Raw genomic sequence first — 26,493 nt, forward strand, 5'->3', positions numbered from 1 at the left:
AAAGGAGATTGTTAGCTGCTTTGAGATTTCTTAGGGTAGTGATAAAGCAGGATATCAAATCCAAACTCCTCTTCTCTTCTTCTGGGGAAAGGCCCCATTGACCTCTTTACTTCTGAGCAGAAATTTATAAGAGTGCAATAACAAAGAGTTAAATGGAGCTTACTTCCAAGTAAGTGTGCACAGGAAGCCGGGCCATTGGGGCAGGATTTAGGGGCAATGACCCTGTTCAGCAAAATGAACAGAAGGGCTCCCAAATGCAACAAGAGGGCTGACCCATCACATTTTTAAGGAATAAAAGTATTACACATTACTTCTACCTCCACCCTGCAATCTACCTCTGTTATGACCATGAAGAAGTGAGACCATAACAGCATATAACACTTCTGATCTGCATTGGTTGCTCCTTGCTACCAGGCCAAGTTCATGTGCCCAACTTTAATAAGAATTAACTGACACGAAATGTTAGCATTCGGCTTTTGGGAATAAACCGTCAGAGGCTTTTTCCCTTGTGCATTATTTACTTAAAGCACCTACTGGCTCTCTCACAACAAGAAAGAAAAACAATGTTGCATTCGGTAACTTAAAAAAAAAAAAGCTGTATAAAATACACTTAGGTCCCACTTTATAAACATTTTAGAGGTCCATAAAAATCTTTAAATGTTTCTCACGTTGCCCAATATATAAATGCAGCTTGTCTGAGGTGAAAATAAAAGTCACCAAAATACAGGAGAAAGGATTAACTTTATTTCCACTAAAAATGTCTACCCAAAATGTAATATTTAATTATTTCCATTCTGACATTTGCTGATATGAATGATCGCAGCCTCAACAAAGATGTGTGTCAACATTAATTATTCTGCAGGCAAATACAGTTTGTTCTAACCAGAGACTGTTTTGGGGTGAGGAGTGGAGATAATAAAATATAACAAGCATGTGCACTTGATTAAAACATACGATCTGATTTATTCTGTTGAGGAAGTTGTCCCTGAGCTAAATGTTAAGTATTCAGTGACCTTGTACTTCTTGTTCTCATCCCTGTTGTATGGCATCACCACCAGGTCCTAGCACTGCAGGAATAGTGTTTGTTTAATAAATGAAGTGTATCTAAAAAGTGGAACTACACTAAGACAGCCTCAAACCACACAACTTGGGAAGCAGCCAGTACAGAAACAGAATAACTTATATGCCTTTATAGAGACTATTTTAAATGTATTATAATCTTTGCAGAATACCACGTATGTGTAGAATTGGTATTCATAGCTATATAGTTGTTATATAACTACTATAGATACATAGTTGTTATATGCAATATGTTGTTTTTAAGGACATATAGAAACTTCATTCCAGTACAGTGGTACTTCAGGTTAAGTACTTAATTCGTTCTGGGGGTCTGTACTCAACCTGAAACTGTTCTTAACCTAAAGCACCACTTTAGCTAATGGGGCGTCCCACTGTTGCCACGCCGCCAAAGCACGATTTCTGTTCTCATCCTGAAGCAAAGTTCTTAACCTGAGGTACTATTTCTGGGTTAGCGGAGTCTGTAACCTGAAGCGTCTGTAACCTGAAGCATATGTAACCCGAGGTACTACTGTAGTTTCATTGTACATGTGCAGGCTTCAAATGCCACATAAATTATTGTGGCACTCCATGTACACATCAGAGCTACATACACCTCTGGCTCTCAGCAAATATATCTGTAGACCCTCAGTGCAACTTCTGTAGAGTATGTGGTCCTGCAACAAAATGATGCTCAGAGTTGCAGAGTCTGCAGATGCAAGGCAATGTGTCCCGATAGAGCATGGGTAGGCAAACTAAGGCCCGGGGGCCAGATCCGGCCCAATTGCCTTCTAAATCTGGTCTGTGGACGGTCCGGGAATCAGCGCATTTTTACATGAGTAGAATATGCCCTTTTATTTAAAATGCATCTCTGGGTTATTTGTGGGGCATAGGAATTCGTTCATTTTATTTATTTATTTTCAAAATATAGTCCAGCCCCCCACAAGGTCTGAGGGACAGTGGACCGGCCCCCTGCTGAAAAAGTTTGCTGACCCCTGCGATAGAGCTTACATGCATGTAAAAAAGGCAGGAGCCCTTGTGGACAGCACTGCAAAAACCAGTTCATTAACAGCTGGATGTCCCCTCCCTTGTTTTATAGAATGCAGTAGCTACACAGCTTCTCCCAACACCTGTGGTGGATGTTGATAGCAATGTTGTCTCCATGGTTCCAAAGGCAAAGCATTAATTAACTCAACCAGCACCTGGTGTCTGATATTCCTAGACCTGCTGAAGTCGTGGGAGTTCTGAATGCATGTGGAACTGGTAACGAAGAATCTGGTGAGGTATATTTGAGGAAATGAAATGAGGCAGCACAAGAAGATACGATTACGGGATTTTTGTGTGCATTCACACATGCCATTCCCCCCGTCCCACTCTGCCCCATCTTTTTTTTTTTTTTCATTTCCTTGCACGCCACTAACCACAAGGTCACAGGGTGGGTTACAACTACAGTGGTACCTTGGGTTACATAAGCTTCAGGTTACATGCGCTTCAGGTTACAGACTCCGCTAACCCAGAAATAGTACCTCGGATTAAGAACTTTGCTTCAGGATGAGAACAGAAATTGTGCTCTGGCGGCACGGCAGCAGCAGGAGGCCCCATTAGCTAAAGTGGTGCTTCAGGTTAAGAACAGTTTCAGGTTAAGAACGGACCTCCGGAACGAATTAAGTACTTAACTCGAGGTACCACTGTAGTTGCAGCTATAAAACAAGTGTATTTTTTTATAAAAACAATCAAAAACAATTTCACATATTGAAAACAGTATAACCGTTTTTTTAAAAAAACAATTCCACATATAAAAAGAGTTAAAAAGTAGTTCCAATACAGATGCAGGTGAGGATAAAGATCTCCACTTGAAAGACTTGTTGAAAAGAGAAAGGTCTTCCTTAGGTACCTATAATGCAACAGAGACTGTGACTTTCTAACAGGGAATACCAAAGGGTAGTTAGTTGCTACCACATTAAAGGGCCAATTCATGTGTGTGTGTGTGTGTGTGTGTGTGTGTGTGTGTGTGTGTAAGGAGGGAATAATCTGCACACATCCCTGCTTAATAAATTCAGTCTTCTCTCTCTCTCTCTCTCTCTCTCACACACACACACACACACACACACACACACACACACACAGAGAGAGAGAGAGAGAACCCTTTTAAGCATATAGGGACTGATTCAGAAACCTGATCCATGCCTGAAAAACCAGATCCATGCATGTATCACTCTTGTTGGATCAGGGTAAAAATGTATCTAGAACATACGCATGAGAACATATTAATGGGACCCTGACATTTACAAATGCTTTTGTTAGCATTGGGAAACATTTCCACTCCTACCAGAATCAGAAAAGTCGCATTACTTATTATGCTGAAGCACACCCCTCAATCCTTGCTTGGCTTCTTTGCTATAAATCCCTATGCTCATCTAATAACATCCTTCAGCCAATCAGTGCACAGAGATTTGTATCCTGTACGGCTGAGCAATAACCCATTTAGTCTTCATGCAAATCAAACACTGAGCCAAAAAATGGAAAGCTATATCACAGGGGAATGAGTTTGCAGTTCTGGGTCAGTAAGTGCCCAACATTCCCACACATCTCGAGTGCCTGAGACAATTCCATGCTAGAATATATGTCAAGAAGCGCTGCAAGTAATATAATTTGCCCCCAAATTTACCCTTGCCAGTTACTAGGGGCTAGACCCTGGAAATATTGCTCACTTTTACTCACTTTTATGGGAACTCACAGTGATAATGCAGCAAACCAAACAGAAACAAACAACATGATTTGTAAGTTTCTGGATATCACTGATATCATCAGAAGTTCAGCAACCCCAAAACACATCTTGGTGATTTCACACACACTCTTTACTTACTTACTTTACTTATTGTATTTCCACACTGCCTTTCAGCCAAGGTAAAGGGACCCCTGACCATTAGGTCCAGTCGTGGCCGACTCTGGGGTTGCGGTGCTCATCTCGCTTTATTGGCTGAGGGAGCCAGCGTACACCTTCCGGGTCATGTGGCCAGCATGACTAAGCCACTTCTGGTGAACCAGAGCAGCGCACGGAAACGCCGTTTACCTTCCCACCAGAGCGGTACCTATTTATCTACAGTGATACCTCGAGTTACATATGCTTCAGGTTACAGATGCTTCAGGTTACTTACTCCGTGGCGCGGCAGCAGCAGGAGGCCCCATTAGCTAAAGTGGTGCTTCAGGTTAAGAACATTTTCAGGTTAAGAACGGACCTCTGGAACGAATTAAGTACTTAACCCGAGGTACCACTGTACTTGCACTTTGACGTGCTTTCGAACTGGTAGGTTGGCAGGAGCAGGGACCGAGCAACGGGAGCTCACCCCACGCAGGGATTCGAACCGCCGACCTTCTGATCGGCAAATCCTAGGCTCTGTGGTTTAACCCATAGCGCCACCCGCATCCCTCAGCCAAGGTACTAACATACAAAAGGGGCTAACATTTTATTCCATTCAGAAATCTGTGCTGATGTGCCATTAGAGCGAGTCTCTATCCCCTTTTCATCATAGGGTTAGACTGAGAATAATAGAGAACTGTTACTTAATAATAATAAAAATTAGGCTAGACTGGAGAAGCATACCAGAAAGACTGTTTGTAATCTATTAATATACTGGTGATCAGTTTGCTCTCATCAAGCAGCAGAAAGGCCTACATGAATGCCAGTTTCCAGGACTCAAGCTAAGAGACGTGTGAGGAACCAGAAAACTGCATGCTTCCCTAAGTGATTTTTAAATGCCATCCCATTAAAATCGAACAGGGATGTCCAGCAGCCTCCTGACTCCCAGAAGGCTCCTTAAAAAAGCTCCACAACTTTGGTAGATCACTGCCAGATTTTTTTTAATAGTAGGAGTAGATAGCAGTCTCTTGGAAGCTGGACATGCCTGATATAGAGGAATGCTAGGGCTGACTCAGGCACTTGTTAGAAATTTTCTCTGGCCATACTTATTTCATAAACTCTACCATAAATAGTTCAATGGAAAGCATCTAATCTTCTTTCAATGAGGCCTGATAATGTGGCAAAACGAATGTTGTGTATGATCTAAAACCTTAAATACAGATGGTCACAGAACAATAATCACAGCATTTGGGTACCAGTGGATATAGGCATCTGCTTGGCCATCAGGAGAACTGGGCTAGGTGTCCCTTTGGTCTGATCCAGCAGAGATTTCCTATGTTCTCAATATTATTTTATATATATAAACCTTGAAGACTCAGGCTGTGTTCCCCTTTCGACCATACACTACATGGATTGCAGGTTATGTGATTTCCTTTTTAAAATGATTTCCAAAACCTTCATAATGAAGGGCAATACATCAGAGTAAAAATTGTTATATAAGCTTAAAGGCTGCCCTTGACCATGGATTTTATTTCTGAATAACACAGAAAAGTAACGTCACGTGTTTGAGTTTCCTGTCAAACCTTGAGCAACGCTGCAATGCAGAAACCTAATTTAGGAGAGCCACTATTGTTCGTAAAATTGTAGCTTTTGGATTTAGAGCGCCGTGAAATCTCAGCACCTGACAGATTACATAAATATTAATTTAGCTTTTTAATTAGCACATTAAAGGCCTGAATGGGCTGCCTACTGTGCCTGTACAAAGTTTCAGTCACATGGATGCTGGGTGGAATAATTCTGTAATGGGGGCTGCAGACAGTTGATGTTTCAATAGAACCCAGTTTAAGGCAATTAAATAATCCCATTATCTTTAGCTAACTCTTATTTTGTTAGTTCCATTTATCCTCCATGGTAAAAACCAAGCGAGACATGATAGAAGCGAGTAACAGTTTACATGGTGTGAAGAAAATGAATAGGAAGAAAAACTTTTTTCTCATGACACTAGAACTCTGGACCATCCTATGTAGCTGAATGTTAGACGACCAACAACATCCCTTGCTTCTTAGTGTGGCGCCATAGTTCATAGTTCTTCATGTCAAAGTCCTCTGGGCAGCTAATACAGAATTCAAACAATTAAAATAATGAAATATTAGAGAAAATGATGATGATGATAACAGTAGCATTTCAAACATTACAAATGAATCAGTTCAGTTTGTTGTCTACAAATTGAGACAAGCAGCATAACAGTATTTAAAACACAGCAGAAACAAATTGTACCAAGGTCTGGGAGATTTTTTTAAAAAGTATTAACTGGTGCCAAAAGTATCTTAATGTAGGCATCATGTAAGCCTCATTGGGGATCAGGTGGGCACTGACTGTTGAATGCTTCCAATGGTAATTAAAAGCATAATGAGCAGACAGGTAACCACCCCGTGGCTGCAGGAAACAATGGGAATCTTGATTTCTTCAAACATGTCCTTCTTCACTGTCTGATGAAGGAAATCCTTTCATTTTCCTAGTTCAGATGCTGCCCTGTTTTGCCCTGGTTATACCTCTTCTGAGAGTCTGCTATATAGAGATCCCACACCATACCTTGGTATGATGCATTTCACACCTGTCAAGGACATTCACACCTGTACCCGTATGCAATGCCACATGCCTCCATATCTGAAGATGAATCTGATATATTTGTCCACATATAGTGTAAATTTGGTCCTTTTCTGGTTCACTGTTATACCGTGCTCAGATATTAAATATGCTACACATGGACACCTAGGGACACGGGTGGCGCTGTGGGTTAAACCACAGAGCTTCTTGGGCTTGCCGATCAGAAGGTCGGCGGTTCGAATCCTTTCGACGGGGTGAGCTCCTGTTGCTTGGTCCCTGCTCCTGCCAACCTAGCAGTTCGAAAGCACATCAGAGTGCAAGTAGATAAATAGGTACAGCTCCAGCAGGAAGGTAAACGGTGTTTCCGTGCACTGCTCTGGTTCGCCAGAGCAGCTTAGTCATGCTGGCCACATGACCTGGGAGCTGTACGCCGGCTCCCTCGGCCAATAAAGCGAGATGAGCGCCGCAACCCCAGAGTCGGTCACGACTGGTCCTAATGGTCAGGGGTCCCTTTACACATGGACACCAATGTGTATTATCACATATCTCCATATGCATAAATTAATAGTGTCATTGTTGATTATGGATTTATTGGGGGGAAGCCACACCACCAATCACCTATGACCTTATCTGCACCTTTTGTATGGAAGTAGTATACTTTAAGCTTCAGAACTGTTTTGCCCTCTTGGAATTCTGAAAATTGTTCTGTAGTGATACCTTGCTTGGCATAAATCCATTTCAATGTCTTCTTAAGGCACAGTGGTGTGCCACCTTTTGGTTATACGCTGTAAGTGCAAGCCACGGTGCAAGGTTTTATTTTCAGTATAAAACATAAGAGAAGAATACACAATAGGAATAATTCTTTACCCATTGGCAGAAATAGTTCTGCTACAAGAATGAGTTAGTGGTGCATCTGCACTATTTAATTAAAAGGCTAATTTAATTTCAATTAAATTTTAAATAATGATTTATAATTAATTGATGCCAGGTTTATATGTAGCAGGCTAAGATTCCTTGGCCCTGCCATCATCAACCACCTCTCATTCTTACAATATGAAACAGTAGTCTTTCAGGGAGGCTGATACAAGCTTGCTAAGATGCTGGAATAATATAATGATTCGTCACATTGTGCTAGCATAGTTGATGGTGCACTTAAGCATTCATGTCCTTCGTGTAGCAACTAAGAAATATGCTGTTAGGAAATTAATTTGATTTGGAACATGCATGCATTAAACAGGTGGGTGCCCCTGTTGCAAAGATCCTGTAGCACTTTTTAAAAAATCAGACCTATACCCCATCTTTCCTCCATGGAGCACATGACAGCACACAAAATTCTCTCCTGCCCCCAACCCATTTGTTCTTCACAATAGCCCTGCAAGGCAGGTTAGACTGAGAGAAAGAGAGAGGCTTCCTTATGGTGGAAATTTGAAGCTGGCTCTCCCCAGTCTTAGTGTAATAGTCTAATCAGCATACCCCATTCTCAGTTGTAACAAGATACTTACAATGATAGAACTATGGACCGGATCTAGAAAACGCACAAACTGTGAACGACGCCATTTTCAGCCCGCTTAAAGCCACTTTCTAACCACAGCCAACATCTGAACATATTTAATGAAGCCATGTGCTTTTAAAAAACCCAAAACAAACCAAAACCCGACAACAGTCAAATTCACAAATACCTGAATTTACATGGACTTAAACAGAACCAAAGTACAGTATTTGGAAGCAAAACACCGATCAGAATGATTTACCAGTAAGTGCTTTGTGGCAAGTAAAGGTAAAGGTAAAGGACCCCTGACAGTTAAGTCCAGTTGCGAACGACTCTGGGGTTGCGGCACTCATCTCGCTTTACAGGTCAAGGGAGCTGGCATTGGTCCACAGGCAGTTTCTCAGGGTCATGTGGACAGCATGACTAAGCCGCTTCTGGCGAAACCAGAGCAGCGCATGGAAACGCCGTTTAGCAGTATAGTGATTGTCTCATCTGCCCTGTCTAAATATACCAGCTACATTTCAGCCACGATGAAGTGTGCACACTGATTGAGGGTTTTTTTTGGGGGGGGGGCTTTTTCAGTTATAGATTTCCTGAGTTATATACAATAACATACAATACAGTGGTACCTCGGGTTACATACACTTCAGGTTACATACGCTTCAGGTTACAGACTCTGCTAACCCAGAAATAGTGCTTCAGGTTAAGCACTTTGCTTCAGGATGAGAACAGAAATCGTGCTCCGGTGGCGCAGCAGCAGCAGGAGGCACCATTAGCTAAAGTGGTGCTTCAGGTTAAGAACAGTTTCAAGTTAAGTACAGACCTCCGGAACGAATTAAGTACTTAACCTGAGGTACCACTGTAGATGATAGATTAGATAGATAGATAGATAGATAGATAGATGATAGAGATGATAGATAGATAGATAGATAGATAGATAGATAGATGATAGATAGATAGATAGATAGATAGATAGATAGATAGATAGATAGATGATAGATAGATAGATGATAGATAGATAGATAGATAGATAGATAGATAGATAGATAGATAGATATAGATAGATGATAGATAGAGATAGATGATGATAATAGATAGATGATAGATAGATGATAGGTAGATAGATGATAGATAGATAGATAGATAGATGATAGATAGATAGATAGATGATAGATAGATATAGATAGATAGATGATAGATAGATAGATAGATAGATAGATGATAGATAGATAGATAGATAGATAGATAGATAGATAGATAGATAATCTATATCTGTACTGATATCTCCCAAATGAAACCTTGCACAACTTCTTTGCAAAGTTGCTAACTTAATTGGAGAGCCATGTCTGTTTCTGGAATTTTCAGCTCACCCAATCAGACAAAGGGCTGTTTAGAAAAAAGGGGGGGGGAGGCATTCATCAAATTACACTGAGGGTTCCATCTGTTATCTTAAACCTTTGTTCTCAAGTGACACAGAGAGGAGATGGTGCAAAACACACTTTGCTAAAGGTTTTATTTGAGGCTGCATTTTCCAGGTTGTTTGTATGCCATCCAGGATTATATATGCCAGCCCAACAGAAGAAAGTGTTATTCTGTGTTGCTGGCGTGCTAAGTTTTGCTTGTGCTCTCAGTATTGCAGCAGCCATCGGAACTCAGCTGTGGCTCAGAGGAAGAATACTCTGCAAAACTGGAGCGCTGCTTGTCAATGCTACCGGCCAAGAATTAGAGAAGTTTATTGGTGAAATTCAGTATGGACTTTTCTATGGGGAGAGGGTTAGACAATGCGGGCTCGGAGGGAGACCTTTTCGGTTTTCATGTAAGTAACAATGACATCTGAATTATTTAATGCTTTAGTGCATGCTATCGTGGTCTGACAGATACGTACATGAGCATTCTCCTGTTTCTTCCAAAAGATGCGCTAGTGGGAGATGTGAAATTATGTCACCGTAATATACATCATGTGCTTCTTCTATCAACATGTATTTACTGTTATAATAGCTTGCTAGTTGAAGGAGCAGTCAGATCCTGTGCATGTCTTCTTGGGAGTAAGGCCCACAGAGTTCTGTAGGATTTCCTTTCAAGAAAGCTTGCATGGCATCACAGCCTTAATTTTTCAAACTCTTTTCCAATACTGTGCTTTGGTGTCTCTTTTAATTATTGTTGTTATGTTATTAATTCTTATTGAATTATTGTCATTTTAATATTGTCATTTTAATATTAATGAAATGAGCGGGAAGGAACGAGAACTATTGTAAATACTTATTTATGTTCTGGATATGCAGACTGTGAGAAATCAACAGTCCAATCCTCTGCATGTTTACTCAAAAGTAAGTCAATTGAGTCTACTGGGACTTATTCATCAGCTAAAAATCTAAATCCCAGAGTCCAATCTTATACAGGTGTACTCAGAAGCAAGTCCAGTCGAAATCCAATGAGCTTACTTCTAAGTAAGTGTGCATAGGAATACAGCCTCACTTGCTCGACAAATCATTATTATCCAGGATTGGCAACTGCAGAGTTGCATAGGATGAGAGTTTTGCAGTTCATCTGTTTACCTTCCAGGAGTAAATAATGTTAAAATGGTCAGTCATGCACTTGATTTATGCATAGCACCACATTAAAAAAAAATAATGGTTATCTGGAGAAGAGTTCATAATATGCCACCTAACATTTATTTTCTTACCAGAAACAATTTGCAAGTAATCTGCAGAGAAACATTGTGGCTTGTGTGAGTCATTTCTGGTGTACGTCCTGAACTGCAGACATGAAAATGATTGACTGTGCAGAGGAAGTAGACCAAATTCATTTTGGATATTATTGAGAATTGCTTCATCTAATTGCATTCTATAGTAGGCTTTAGCAGTTCTTGAGACCTCTCTGAAAATCCTGCTTATCATTGCTTCCCGCTCCTGTCACCCTGTAGGAATTCTCAGAATGACTTGCTAAAGAATCTAGGAAGCACTAACCAAACTTTGTTTATTAAGATGGTGGAGCTGGAAGAATGCTTAAGACATAGTCCATTCCCATGAGTTAGTGCACATAGTATTATGAGAACAGTCTGTATGGAGGCTTGGACTCCTCATGTACCCTCTTCCTTCCTCTGGCATGATTGCAAGTTGCTCAGAAGCTTTCGCTTCCATTCCAAATTAATCATATGTTGGCACATCGTCTGAACCCTATATTGTGCCTAATCTTAATAGTTAATGGTAAGAAGTTGGCATCATAAAACATAGCTTGAAATTGGCTCGATTCCACTAACCGCAGTTAAGTTAGAAGACAGTTTACCAGGTGCAGGTAATGCAGTTTCAAGAGAAAAGCTTCTGAATTTCCCCTAACACCTAAGTCAGAGGAGGGAACTCAACCCACAATCTAAACCAGGGGTCCCCAAACTAAGGCCCCTCGGGCCGGATAAGGCCCAAGGGACTCGTTTATCCGGCCCGCAGCAATCCCCGCTACCAGCTGCCACTGCCCGCTCTTACCAGTGCTGCGTGGCTGCCCACTTCCGGGTCGGAGGAGCACCAGAAATAGCTTGTGCGCATGCGCAAGCATTATTTGCGCATGCGCAAGCATTATTTGCGGTGCACATCCTGGTCGGAGGAGGCCTGTGCACATGCGCACAAGCTATTTCCAGTGCTCCTCCGACCCAGAAGTGTGCCGGAAATAGCGTGTGCGCACACGTATGGGCACGTGCTCCCCCGCCCTCCGGCCCACCTCGTGATTGGCGCTGGAGACACCGGCCCGAGGCGCAGTAAGTTTGCTGACCCCTGATCTAAACAGATGGCAGTCGAGAGCTTGAACATTTGAACACCGTGGAAGCTATTCTTCATTGAAAATATATTGTTGGAACATATTCTTATTCTCATCCCCATCCCCAAATGCTATGAAATATCCATTCCATGTGAGGGTTTTGCAAAGGGAGGTAAGTTGATCTGGTGCAGTTGGCATGCCGTAACTGTCCTGCCCTGTCCCGCATGTCCCCACTTCATGCATGTTCTCACCTGATGAATGCCAGGTGAAAAACCATGAGGAAGCTGGGTTGCATCAGTCTACTTCCTGGCACACCATGAGAGTAATGCGAATAGACCTCCCCGGGCAATTGTTTGCAGCCTTGTTTAGATAACATATCCACCCACAATCAAAGCAAAAAGGAGGGCAGGTATAGGGTCATTCCCACTGGTCCACTCAAACACTCTACACATTGATCAGTTTACCTGCACAGAGACAGATACATTCAAGTTCCACACATAAAGATGACTTGATCAACACACAGAAATCAGTGGCGAGTCAAAAGCACGACTCAATTCTGCCCACTCACCCCGTATCGATTGTACAGTACTTGTGTCATCTGCCTTTTATGATGGAAAAAGGAGTTTGCAATTATCTATTTGGCACCAGAGCAGAGCTCTGTGATTAATCCGGGGACAGAGAAAAGTAATGGCAGTCTGAAATAGCAGTCATATTTACTTTGAATGAACTTTTTTTTTTTTTTACTGGATGAACATACACCTAGATGGAATTTATTAATGTTATATAATGTCCAGTAGCTTAAAGGCAGCTGCTTCCAATACAAGATTCAGTCTGCTGTGTAATTACTAGGGAACATTGGCTGTTGTTCACTGCCTTTGCTGCAATCCACAAGGAAACTCTCTCCCTAAATGGCTATAAATGTCTTAGGAAATGTTACCATTTACAGTAGATGTGTTTGCATTTTAATGCATTGAAGCGCAGCATGGCAAGGCTAAGAAGAAAGGATTAAATCATCTGCCTTGTTTTAGTCCTGCGTTTGCGCCCATTAAATGCTCTCCCTGTTGGCCGCTATATCTCTTTTAATTGTAAAATGAATTTGCTCTGCCTGTAAAACCCATTCAGCCTCAGGAAAGCCTTCTGCTTCATTTACTCTGGCTCTTGTCTGTTTCTGGGTCAGCGGTTCATTTTCTAAAGGCCACTGGCATGCAGATTCAGTGCTTATAATGAAGGTCTGTCTTCTCTTCCAGGGCAACATTGCTGCTGCATTAATTTTATCTGGTAGTCACCTATAAAAGTTTAATGATATGTAAAAAGTTCTGAATGTCGCTATTGAGGGAAACAGCCTGCACGACCCAGTGTTGTGTGTGGCATGGCAATAAGCATGACAAAAGCTGCTTCTGATACACAGTGGTACCTCGGGTTAAGAACTTAATTTTTTCTGGAGGTCTGTTCTTAACCTGAAACTGTTCTTAACCTGAGGTACCACTTTAGCTAATGGGGCCTCCTGCTGCCGCCGCGCCAGCACCGCATGATTTCTGTTCTCATCCTGAAGCAAAGTTCTTAACCCGAGGTACTATTTCTGGGTTAGTGGACTCTGTAACCTGAAGCGTCTGTAACCTGAAGCGTCTGTAACTCGAGGTACCACTGTATATAAAACCAAATCTGTGCTGGAAAGAAACAAACTCAATCTTGCATCAAGGGAGAATGAAATTTGCAAGCTGTGTAAACAGTTCACGTTTTTGCACAATGTGCCCTTGCATGTGCTTACTCACAAGTGAGCACCATTGTGTTTTATGATGCTTACTTCCTAGTAGGTGTGTTTAGGACTGCAACCTTACCATGCAATCCTATGCACGTCTACTCAGAAATAAGCCACATTGCGACCACGTACTAGTGACAAACAGAGGAAACAAGCTATGTAAGAGAATAGTGTCCTTTCTCAAGTTGTTTGTCGGCAGGATTTACATCCCACCTCTCATCATACATGAGTAATAATAATAATAATAATATATTATTTATATCCCACCCATCTGTCTGGGTTTCCCCAGCCACTCTCTGCAGCTTCCAGCAAAACATTAAAATACAATAATTCATCAAATATTAAAAGCTTCCCTAAACAGGGCTACTTTCAGCTGTATTCTAAAAGTCAGATACTTGTTTATTCTTTGACATCTGGTGGGAGGGCGTTCCACAGGGCGGGTGCCACTACCAAAAAGGCCCTCTGCATATAGGCCCTATAACTTCGCTTCTTGCAGTGAGGGAACCGCCAGAAGGCCCTCGGCACTGAACCTCAGTGTCCAGGCAGAATAATAGGGGTGGAGACACTCCTTCAGGTATACTGGGCCAAGGCCATTCAGGGCTTTAAAGGTCAGCACCAACACTTTGAGTTGTGCCTGGAAAGGTACTGGGAGCCTATGAACTTGCAGCAGGACACAACAATGCAAAATGCAATGCACAGTAAAAACAACAATACATTAAGGGTCATATCCAGTACTGGATGAAGGGAGTCGTGCCCATGCAACATTTCCCCATCCTCTCCTCTCCCCATGCAACCCCAAAATCTGCTTCGGAGGGTCCTTCACTTTTGAAGGTGTATGTGGGGCTGCAGCAAGGGAGCGCGAGGAGGGCGAAGTTCCATCACTCACGTCTGTTGCACTAGTGGAACAGCAGAGTTGGATATAATCCTATATTTTAAATTACAACTATCTCCCAACTCTTTCAACATTTCCCAATTACTTTCAACATTTGGATTCTTATCTCATTATATATGACTAAAAGCCACTTCTCACCTTCTCACCCCTTGCCTTTTCCTGTAAGACCTACTACAGTCGTTAAGAGTCGTCAACAGGCTCATCAGGCTCATCTCAGCTATCTGCCAATCTCCGATTCCCACCACCCTTCTGAGTAATACCCCTCCCCACCTTCTCTATATATAGAAGGATCTGGCAACTTCTGTTTCAGTGTATCTGAAGAAGTGTGCATGCACACGAAAGCTTATACCAAGAACTAACTTAGTTGGTCTTTAAGGTGCTACAGGAAGGAATTTTTTTATTTTCCCAACTCTAAAGTATATCAACCAAGTACATAGCCAAGTATTTATCAGGTACATAATGGCTCTTTCAGAATTTTATTTATTTGTTTGTTTTAATTTAATTTGTCTAGGCCTGGTGGAAAAGGAAAGCTTTTAGCTGGGGCCAAAAAGTAATCAAAGTTGTTCCCAGCCAAACCTCAGAGGGTAGAGTGTGCCATGACCACTGAGGTGTTATTGCTTAGAAGTCCCACTGACAAGCTACAGATCTCATAATCTACTGCAGCTGACCTTATATAGGATTATACCTGAGATGCCCCTTCAAATACCTGGGTCTAAGCCATTTGAGCCTTTATACTAACACTCTGAACTTGGCCCAGTGACATGTTTTTTTACAAGCTTATTTTAATGAACTTTGCTGTCATCGTCATCGACATTTCTTATTTTACAAATATTAAAACCTACAAAACAAAAACCAAAAGTTGAAATTATCTGTGCTTTTCTACTGTCTGCTAGAACCAACTCCTGTCTCAAAGAATTAAAAAACAACACAACCTGAGAGTCTCTTTTTGAAATATTTTTTTCTTATGTTTGTAATTAATGTACAGTACATAGTCTTTCAATTTCCCATTGACTAATTGCAACCACTGAGCAAGAAGGAAGCAATGGTCATATTACAAATAATCAACGAATTGAATTGGATTGAATCAAGCAATGTTGGATGGCTCTGATATGCTGACTGCATTGCCTGCCACAAACCCACTTGCTAGCAATTTACATTTTACATGGTAGATAAAATTTATTTGAAGTGCCTACAGAGCTTTTTCTCAGCATGTTCTAACCACAGCAAGGCAGTTCAAAGGAGTATTAGCACTGGCTTAATCATACCCCCATGGAGTGGGAGCATTTACTCTGCATTCAATGATTCATTCTGATACTGTATATCTGCTGTCACTAAACTGTGTAGAAATATTTGAAAATTGCCCTGTGGTAGCAAGCCTAGTTCGCAATCCACTCTGAATACTTTCAACATTTATGTATAGAATAGGTTACCATATTTAATGGGGCTGGGCCAAAACAGAGACACACTTTGGTGGCTGGGAAGTATAAACCACCACCACACCAATGATTCCTATGAAACATTCACCACCTTTAGCTTCCTAGAAAGGGCACATTTCCTTCATTTTGATCAGGTGTGTGTCAGCTGACCCTGGAAGGCCAATCCTTGGCCATCCAAGCCTTAGTCAAACTTGCTTGTTGCACTCGGCCTGTTACCACACCTACTCAAGTCTATTCCTAAACCCAGGCAAGAATTTCTTGGTCTTGACCCAATATTGAAACTGGATGTTTTATGAGCCCTTATTTAACTACCCTGCCTTCCAGAATATCACCGTAAACCTAACTTGCAAGGATCATTCTGATACTTTTGCTTCTCAGAAAATTCTTATGTATTGGGCCATAAATGTAGAAATTGGGTCCTGCTATTATTTCTTTGTTAAGTGTTTTTGAACAGTTCTTCTCACCTTATCAGTTTCTTCCATCTCCCAATGATAAGCATGTTTCATGGCATCGGGGTCCTGTTTTTCAGAGATGACAACTTTGCCTGATTTCCGCAGTAATTCCATTCTCTGTCTTTTGTTCTTTTGTGTGTGTGTTTGTTTTTTTAGTTTTTCCAGATTTGTTCAAAGTTATCCCTGCGAGTATCCATGTGAGTGTTATCCTCTTCTCTTTGGCGTTGTTAGTGTTTGCCCTGATTGAGACTGGTTTCTTCATGTACAACGCATTCGGCAAACCCTATGAAACACTGCATGGTCCGCTAGGGCTGTACCTGTGGAGCTTCATCTCATGTAAGTGTTCCAAATGTAATGCCGTGGTTATGTTTGTCAGAGCCTGGGATGAAAGAGTGGTTAAGCAAAGTATCCCTTACATTTTGTGGGCTCTTGAGGGCCAGCTTTGACTGATGGGCGGGACAACCCATCTGTCAATCATCTGGCATCACAACCCCAGATGACTGGCACCTGTCAAAGTCCCTTGCACAGTGCTTCCCAAGTGCCTAACCGCCAGCTGGCTGCTGGGTGATTGGGAGCAATAGTGCAAGGAGATTTGCCAGCATATGTTCAGCAGAGGGTTGACAAAGCTACAGTATTTTTCGCCCTATAGGACGCACTTTTTCCCCTCCAAAAATGAAGGGGAAATCTGGGTGCATCCTATGGGGCGAATGCAGGCTTTTGCTGAAGCTTGGAGAGCGAGAGGGGTCGGTGCGCACCAGGCTTCAGGAACACATCCGCAGCCTAGGCAGCCCTACGGGAGGTCCGGCAGGGATGTCTAGGCTGCGGATAGCAGCTCTCCAGGCTTCAGGAACACATCCGCAGCCTAGGCAGCCCTACGGGAGGTCCGGCAGGGATGTCTAGGCTGCGGATAGCAGCCTGCCGTCCGGCGGGCGGGGCGCCCTGAAGCAGAGCGCCCCCCTCGCCAGGCAGACATCCGCAGCCTGGGGAGCCTTGCCGGAGTTCCCGGCAAGGCTCCCCACGCTGTGGATAGCAGCCTGCCGGCCCCTGCTTTTGGGGGGGAAATAAAGGGAATTTTTTCCCCTTTATTTCCCCCCCCAAAAAACTAGGTGCGTCCTATGGGACGGAGCGTCTTATGGGGCGAAAAATACGGTACTCTCTGCAGGGGTTGCATTGCCCATGAAAAACCCAGTTGTGCAGCTGATTCAGCCATGTCTCTATGTGCCTCACATTTGATATCACCTGTGATGTCAGGTGTGGGGCAGGTGGGTGTGGTTTGGTAGAACGTCCTCATGGGTCAAATTGGGACACGTGCTGGGTTTAAATTGGCCCATGGTCTGGAGGTTCCCTGCCCCTGCCTTGCATTTTGCCTGTTTTCACCTCTTAACACTGAAATATAAACCCAACTAGGGAAATTTCCTCCCATCATTTTGATGTGATTTCTTCTCATTGCACTCCCATTTGAGGCAATCTGGTTACCTACCACATTAGGTATTAGTGGGTAGCACTGTGGTCTAAACCACAGAGCCTTGGCCTTGCCAATCAGAAGGTCGGTGGTTCGAATCCCTGCAACAGGGTGAGCTCCCATTGTTCAGTCCCAGCTCCTGCCCACCTAGCGGTTCGAAAGCAAGTCAAGTGCAAGTAAATAAATAGGTTCCGTTCCAGCGGGAAGGTAAACGGCATTTCCATGTGCTGCTCTGGTTCACCAGAAGTGGCTTAGTCGTGCTAGCCGCATGACCCGGAAGCTGTCTGCGGACAAACGCCGACTCCCTCGGCCTATAGAGCGAGATAAGCGCACAACCCCAGAGTCGTCCTTGTCTGGACCTAACGGTCAGGGGTACCTTTCCCTTTTTTACCACATTAGTTATTGGAGTTATTGGAGCACCCACAGAAGAGATATACAAAGTGGGGTGCTGCTTTGTAACTACTGAAATGCAAAGAAAACATAAATACTGCCCCATTGTGCAAAGGTCCGTTAGAAAACTGTCAAAATGCTAATTTTGGATTTTCTTCTTTTTCAGTTTCTTGTGGCTGCCTCATCATGATACTCTTTTCATCAGAAGTGAAAATCCACCACCTCTCAGAGAAAATAGCTAATTATAAAGAAGGGAGCTTTATTTTTAAAACTCACAGTGAGCAATTTGCAAATTCATTCTGGATCATTCTGGTGTGCTCATTGGTACACATTCTGAACATTTTGCTAATACGCCTTGCTGGATTTGAGTTTCCTTTTTCAAAGTCGAAAGATTCAGAGACAGCAAATGGAGCAGTCGATCTAATGTACTAGACAGGTTTTGAACCATGTTTAATGAAAATGGTTCATCATGACCTTTTCCCCCAAGACACCAAATGTAAATGGGTTTAAAGGCTGTTTTTTAAAACAAACAAACAAACAAACAAACAAACAAACAAACATGTATTTGTATATTGTGAGCCAGAGACATTTACAGAGATATACCAGCACAAAAAAGGAATTAAATAATATCAATAGGAGTTATGTGGCTCACAGTAGGTGATAACTTGTCACTAGGAAGGTATTGAGTTGGTTTAGATGTAATGTCAAACAATGGTTTGTGATAACTGTAGTTTAGATTCCTAATGAAGTTGTGTGTTCCAGATACAGAGATAACTCGTGTGGGATTCCTTTTCTCTCACCTTTCCTGATAATCCCTGGGTGCTTTCCCAAACAACCTCAAAGGTTGAGCATCATCTCAAACCATGATTTGTTGGTTCGGATGCAATGCCAAGCTGGTTTGCACAAACTGAGATGTGCAAGCCGTCTCTAAACCATGGCTTGCAGACCCTGTTCTCAGATCCTAGTTTGCTGGCCACTCACAATGGTTTGCCCAATGGCATTTGTTTGGACATCATGGCAAACCATTGTTTGGCATTATGTCCAAACCATCCCATTGTTTTCTTCCAAGATCTAGAACCCTAGAGGAATGTAATGTTGCTGAAATAGTGTGATAAAAGCAAAAACTCAAAACTTAGACAGCCATTTCAGTAGAAGAGGACAGCATGTGCTTTCCTCTCATGCAAAGAAGATGGTGTTCTAGAAGTATTACTCTTAAAAATCTGTGTATCAGGACAAGAATAAAAACTTGACTTCTCCCCTAGAAAATTGGAATAAGGGCTCCTTCATGAAAAGGCACTAACTTTAAAAGAAACTGTATTGGCAGCAACCAAGTTAAATTTTAGTCACAGAAAAAGAGTTGTATTCACAGGAGGACCCCTTCTGCGAGCTCACCTCATGTTCCACGAATGGAAGCTCCTTCCATTCACAGAGTGGAAAGGTTGGGTGCCAGCCTATATTTTTTACTTATATGGAGTGGATTCCTGGTTTGCAAACTTTACCAAAGATGCTGCTCAGTGTGTTTAATATCAAGTATTTGAAGAGCTGATTCCAAACGTAGCACCTAAAATCTAATCCAACATTGTGGCGTTTTTGTTCTCGTTTTGTAATGCTTTTATTTTGTTTTTCACTTTTATAAGCTTCAGTTTTAGAAATAGAGGTCTGATCCTCCTGGTGTGCAAAGTGGTACTTCAGACAATAAATACATTCTTCCCCTCGTTCTTCCATAGCACTTTCAAGTGATTGTCAGGGGGGGACATGGCATGAAGAGAAAGAGAAGAAGAAAACTAATCTGTGCAGGAATTTCTTATAACTTACTCCAGCCTTCTGCAGCCTGCTGCTCTGCAGCTGTTTTAAACGACAGCCCCAGCCAACAGGGTCATGATTAGAGTGATAAGAGTTGTAGTCAAAGCATTTAGTAGGCAAAATGACTGGTTTATTCAGTACTTTATCGCTGCATTTGGTATTTCTGAGTAACAAAACATTCTGCTTGGTATTTCTGAGTAGCAAAACATTCTGCCCATAACATCATGGGAATGTAAACATAAGAATAGCCTGCTTGATCAAGCTAATGGTACTTCTAGTCTAGCATTCTCTTCTCGCAGTGCCTAGCCAGATACTTCGCCTCTTCTGTTTCTTCTATTTCCTGTGTAATAAACAAAATCTACACTTATTCCCTTTTGGGGGACACAAGAGCCCTTATAGAGTCCTTTGTAGGGTCTCCATTGGTAGGAGAAAATAACAGAGGCCAACCAGAGAATATTGAGAAGCAAAGCAGCTAGTAAGCCTGATCTTTATTAAACCTATTGCAACAGGGTGCTCCCCTCACACGCAGGAAAGGAGGAAGACCCAGGGCCAAGGTGTGCCACCCCTTCATACATCATACATACATCACAGAAGGGGTGTAACCCAAGACAACCCCCCACAAACATCATACCTACATCACAGAAAAGGCGATCTACAACAGAAATTTGAATGTTGTTTTTCCTGTCTGTCAGGTTATCTGATAATGCCTTATGTGATTGCCTTTCCTGGTAGTCTGGCCATTCCTTTGAAATGGTGATTTCCCAATTCCTGAGACAATGGGAAGGTTCCCTCACCCCCTCCCTCCTTGCAGAGAAAACAGTTTGGTCAGTTTGGGAGTCAAAATGGTTTCAAGGTGGTCTTCCTGTGCTACTCCAGACATGTGGTCCACATGTATGTGCTTGGTTGGTACATTTATTATATATAAAAGACCTTATTTTTTTAATTTCACCTGCAATTGGCATTGCTCCCAGTATGTGTATAGGTAGCAAAATATATGCACAGCCACATATTCCCATATCATAGCATCCTTTTCTTCGGACACGTCAAGGCAGGAGTCGAGAGCAAGTCAGCAATAACTCACCAAGTGTCAGTGAAGTTAACAGACAGTTCAAAGAAACCAAACGGCTCAGGCCTACTGATCACAGGAACTCTTCCCAGCAGGTCTTGCCCCAGTGAGGCAGTTGTGAGAACTGCCTTCCCACTAACAGCAGGATGCAAGGGGTGCCTCTGTGGTCATCATTTCTCCCCCTCCCCCGCCAGCAGTGGTGTAGTGTGGGGGGGCGGCCGCACCGGGCGCAACATCTGGGGGTTAGGGTTAGGGGGCACAAATCCACTGGTTAGGGGGCGCAAATCCACGGGTTAGGGGGCGCAAATCCACGGGTTAGGGGGTGCAAATTACTTGCCTTGCCCCGGGTGCTGACAACCCACGCTACGCCACTGCCTGCCAGTACCACCAGAGAAGTGAGGAGAAGTTATTATGGCAGATTCCGGGTTCTGGCGAGACCTTATGAGAGCCCTGCAAAATGTTGCGAGACCACCACCAGATTTTGCGGAGCCTCTGGACACCTCCGTGAGATCTCACGGGGCTCCTGTGAGATCTTGCCAAAACCTGGAAGCCGTAGCCCCATGACCCTGGTAAGTGAGGCTTCATTGGGGGTGGCCAGTGTGCACACAGGGCAGTACCTTATTGTTTTGCCTCAGGCAGTGGAGTGGGATGAGCCAAGTTCAGGGGTAGTTCCCTATAGGTAAAGGCAAAGGTACCCCTGACCGTTAGGTCCAGTCGCAGACGACTCTGAAGTTGCGGTGCTCATCTCGCTCTATAGGCCGAGGGAGCCGGAGTAGTTTGTCTGCAGACAACTTCCGGGTCATGTGGCCAGCATGACTAAGCCGCTTCTTGCGAACCAGAGCAGCGCACGGAAATGCCGTTTACCTTCCTGCCAGAGTGGTACCTATTTATCTACTTGCACTTGACGTGCTTTCGAACTGCTAGGTGGGCAGGAGCTGGGACCGAGCAACGGGAGCTCACCCCATTGTGGGGATTTGAACCGCCGACCTTCTGATCAGCAAGCTCTAGGCTCTGTGGTTTAGACCACAGCACCACCCACGTCTCTTAGTTCCCTCTGTAACTTTAGACTGGACTATTGCAATGCACACTATAGTTCCCTATAGTCCAGTTTAAAGTTACTGAGGCCTGCACCACAGTGGCCAAGCTATTCCTGTCAAGGCATGGCTGTAGCTGGTGCACCAGGTGAAGCAGGAATAAAGCACTCTTGGGCACTCGAAGCAGGAGCCAACCCTGACCGCTTCAGCAGATGCGGGTTGTATTCTGCAAAAGATTATTCCACCACAAAAATCTGAGGTGAAGTTTGAAACGGCAGTCCCGTTGAAACTTGTTCAGGCGGAAGATGCTACATAAATGTAAATTGATAGTACCTACTTGAAACAATTGTTTACTTATTACTGCATAGCTTGGTGTGAGCTCGACAGGGCAAGTGTTGACATTTCCACAGAAACCGAGGGGAAGGCACTAATTCCACGCATGACTTTCTAGCTAACTTTCTAGCAGAGACTCTGCTAGTAGGCACCCTTGGTTCTGGCCTGCCATGAAGCTACAAATCCAACTTCTGACAGAAAATTGCTCGGAGACAGGAGATTCTGAGGACCTTCTATGACATGAATTGGTAAGAAAAAGGAGCAAAACAAAAGGGATAAAAAAGGAGAGCAAGTCTAGCAATACAGGAAGTTTGCATAGCTGTTGTATGGAAACCGCTCCAGAGGGACATAGGACAAGCTAATTCATGAGAAAGGGTGTGGAGGAATATAATACAGTACATTCAGACCAGGGAAATCTGAGAATCAAAGCTCTCTGAAGGGAACTGGGGTCTCCTCACAACTCTCAGCACTTCTAACTACATTTCCCAGGATTCTTTGGGGGAAGCCATGACTGTTTAAAGTGGTAAGATACTGCTTTAAATGTACAGTGCTACCTCGGGTTAAGTACTTAATTCGTTCCGGAGGTCCGTACTTAACCTGAAACTGTTCTTAACCTGAAGCACCACTTTAGCTAATGGGGCCTCCTGCTGCTGCTGCGCCGCCGAAGCACGATTTCTGTTCTTATTCTGAAGCAAAGTTCTTAACCTGAAGCACTATTTCTGGGTTAACGGAGTCTGTAACCCAAAGCATATGTCACCTGAAGCGTATGTAACCCGAGGTACCACTGTGTAGTGCAAATGAGGCCTGACACAGAATTTATTATTGATAGCTTAAAATACACCTTCCCCCTGTGATGATATTATTATTATTATTATTATTATTATTATTATTATTATTATTATTATTAATTATTATTATACATTGCAGTTTTGATGATTAAATAAGAGTCTATGTTCATCAGTACTGGGTTTTTGGTTCATTGGGCTGCCTGAGAAACTTAAGCCTATGTACCATAACAAAAGAGTGGGCATATTATGTACCAGTCTCAAAAAAAAAAAAAAATCACCACCTTGCACTCCTGAAGGAGCATAACAGGCTTCACAGGAAGTAGGGAGCAGAGGAACTTAGCTGTCCCCAAGAAGTTAATTTCTTTGTATAGAGGGTTTCTGATATTTTTATTCAGCGTTCATCCTGGTTTTCTTACACAAAGATTACATGGTGCTTAGACTATGCCTGGTCTTTACTGAGCATTCCTTCTGACTAGGGTTGCCAGTCAGGCACCTCCCAGGCCCTGAGATTTTAAGGCCCAAACCTGAGGCCTAGGAGCTGGTCCTGGTGATGTCATTAAGCACAGAACATTAAGCATTAACCACAGTGCAGCACCTAGAAAGGAAGAACAAAGGACCTTGCAACCTGCGCTTGTGGTGAAGTGTTCTTGCAAACGGCTGGTGTTAATGATATAATTGCCAGTCAGTAATGTACGCATTTAATTTCCTTCTGACCTCACTGTCTACAGGGCCACCCCTCTCACCAACACGTATGCCATTAGACAATTTGTTACTTTTTAAGGTGCCACAAGACATTATTGTTTGTTCAGAAAAAAGAAAAGGCATTTAAGATGTTCATAGGAATACATAACATTGACATCAACGCACAAGATCAAATATCTGTCACATAAGACAATGGCAGAAGTCAGAGGGGGTACTAGCACAAAGGAGATTAACCTTCCCAGTCTCTGCTCAACAGAAACACACACACACAAAATTTATTCCCCAAGCCTTGGGTTCAAGACATGGGATGTGATGGGAGTTGTAGTCCACCAAAGTAAAAATTACAAGGACCTTCTTTTCACACCAAGAACAGACCTTTCCAAACTTCTGTTTTCCACAGAGACATAATTTATGCTCTAAACTCTGTGCTGAAGACACGGTGGGTGGGAACCAAGAACACTACTTTGCTAGCAGAATTCCCTTTTGTGAATCAATATAGATCTGTCTTCAATCCACATTTTAGTTTGGGAAACTCTTCCATAATTATTAAACACATACCACTGCACTCTTTTCCACATCCAGTGATTTTATACCCAATTACGAACATCTGACAAAGAATCTCTGGTTACTCCACTAACAATAACTAACTTCTGACTGAATATATTGTTCTGCTGGGGCTTAGAGTTGGCAGGGGAAGTGATAGCAAAGTTATTTAGGTATGGCCACATCAGGCAACAGTCTCTTTTGCTAAAGTAAAGTCAGGTTCAGAAGAAAGTAGCTTGACATAGCCAAGATATGTCCAGGTTCATGGCATACTTTATCAGGACCATGGAAAGCTCCCACTGTGCTCTTCTGGCTGTAGCTCTGCCCCAAGTGTGACTAAAGGAGAGATGTTGCATTAGTAAAGTGCTGAAGCCATCTGGAAAGCTGCGAAGGCCTGACCTGAGATCAGTCTATTAACCATGCAGAGGAATTCAATGTTGCACGCTTCTGATCATTCTGTCAGCACAAGCATTTCGGCTTGCCAGACAGAACGACCCCCCCACTCTCTTCCCACTGTGTTCCAGGGATTCTGCTCACCCTCCAGAGCAGATTTGGGGGAGGCGCATGGGGGTCACAGAGAGAGGAGAGGGGGGAGAGCCCTGCTGTGTAAGAGGGAGCCCTTGCTCTGGCTTCTGCTAGTGCACCGGGCTGGCTGAATCCAGGCCACAGTTTACCAAAATGTGGGAACACAGCCAATACGTCTCTTCATAATGAAAGTAAAAGGAGCAGTATTTGTCAGGTGAAGAAGAAGAAGAGTTTGGACTTGATATCCTGCCTTTCACTCCCCTTAAGGAGTCCCAAGCAGCTAACAATCTTCTTTCCCTTCCTCCCCCACAACAAACAGAGTAAGTGAGTGAGGCTGAGTTCACCAGATTACGAGTCCACCGTTCTTTTTTTAAAAAAACAACAACTTTTTTTATTCAAAATTAAAACAAAACATATTATCCAGAAAAACATATCATTCTTATTTTTTCCCCATTTTTCCTCCCTCCCCCTCCCTCCCCCCACAAAACCCACCCCCCAACTTCCCTCAGTTCCAGTCTTTGATTTCTCTAAAAATGCAGTTTTCTGCATGTTACACAGTTGTATAGATCCTCAAACTATTTAGCTGATTATTATCAATAAAAAGTTTGTGAATGTTTATTCAAAGCCAGCCAAGGAGTCCAGTTTGCTTTGTTGCGTCTTCAAATACTTTGTAAAGGGTTCCCATTCATCTTTAAAGTCACAGTTAATGAGTCCACCATTCTTAACCACTACACCACGCTGGCTCTTCCATTTAAATACTTAAATGAAAGCCAGTGGGTAAGTCAGCCTTCTGTGATATATTGGCTCCTAAACAGAGCTGAAATTAGCCAAACTTTTCAGATGCACAGTTCAAATTAAGATCTCTAAATTGAATTATTGTAGATATAAATAAAATTCAGCTCAGTGTTCCATGTTCACCTAGGGTGAGAAAAAGAAGAAAGGATAGCTTTAGTCTGACATTCATAATTATGTAACACAAGAACATAAAAAATAGCCTGGTGGATCAGGCCAACAGACCATCTAGTCCAGCATCCTGTTCTCGCAGTGGCCAACTAGATGAGTAAAATGAGACCTATCCTTCTTTGCATCTGGTCACTCTATACGTAGTTGGGATGTTAAATACTCACCTCTAAATAATAACCTCTGATCACCTCTGCTTCACCGATGTAAAGTTATAAGGAAAAAATGAAGTTATGTCACACGAAACTGCTCCATATTTCATGAAAGAGCTTTCCAGAGAACCTCGGTGAATGACAAATTCCCGCTTTAAAATTAATTCAAAGAAAGCTATTTTGGGCTCCTTTCACAGTTTGCTCAAATATCGGCCTGCTCTCTTTCACAGTCCAAACCCCTCTCTTTTGCATGTCGCGCTCGACTCTCGACTCCCAAGTCCCAGAAGTGTTCTTTTATCACTCCAGTTCCCATGAAATCTCATTATAGTCCGCAGCAGTTAACAGTTTATGTCACTGCTCACTGCAGCAACTGTTCTTAAATGTGCTGTTCCTGCAGAGAATGCTGTGAGCTATTCTTTCAAGGGCAATTACAGGCC

General features: G+C 42.8%; 1 protein-coding gene across 1 annotated transcript; it reads left to right on the plus strand.

Moving 5' to 3' along the window:
* The first annotated feature begins 9,494 nt into the window (after nucleotides 1-9,494).
* Nucleotides 9,495-19,868, plus strand: CLRN1 (clarin 1). Its single transcript, XM_082223480.1, has 3 exons — nucleotides 9,495-9,828; nucleotides 16,455-16,634; nucleotides 18,317-19,868. The coding sequence occupies exons 1-3, from the start codon at nucleotides 9,576-9,578 to the stop codon at nucleotides 18,580-18,582; spliced, it is 699 nt and encodes a 232-aa protein (XP_082079606.1). The 5' UTR covers nucleotides 9,495-9,575; the 3' UTR covers nucleotides 18,583-19,868.
* Nucleotides 19,869-26,493: the final 6,625 nt, after the last annotated feature.

This window comes from Podarcis vaucheri, assembly GCF_965113315.1.
Source record: "Podarcis vaucheri genome assembly, chromosome: 5".
Lineage (NCBI taxonomy): Eukaryota > Metazoa > Chordata > Lepidosauria > Squamata > Lacertidae > Podarcis > Podarcis vaucheri.

Excerpts from the sequence above, each read along its gene's own strand:
- CLRN1 (XM_082223480.1), top strand. The coding sequence starts at position 9,576 with ATGCCAGCCCAACAGAAGAAAGTGTTATTCTGTGTTGCTGGCGTGCTA. Across the intron at positions 9,829-16,454 it reads GAGACCTTTTCGGTTTTCAT|TTTTTCCAGATTTGTTCAAA; the intron begins GTAAGTAACAAT and ends TTGTTTTTTTAG. Across the intron at positions 16,635-18,316 it reads CCTGTGGAGCTTCATCTCAT|TTTCTTGTGGCTGCCTCATC; the intron begins GTAAGTGTTCCA and ends CTTCTTTTTCAG.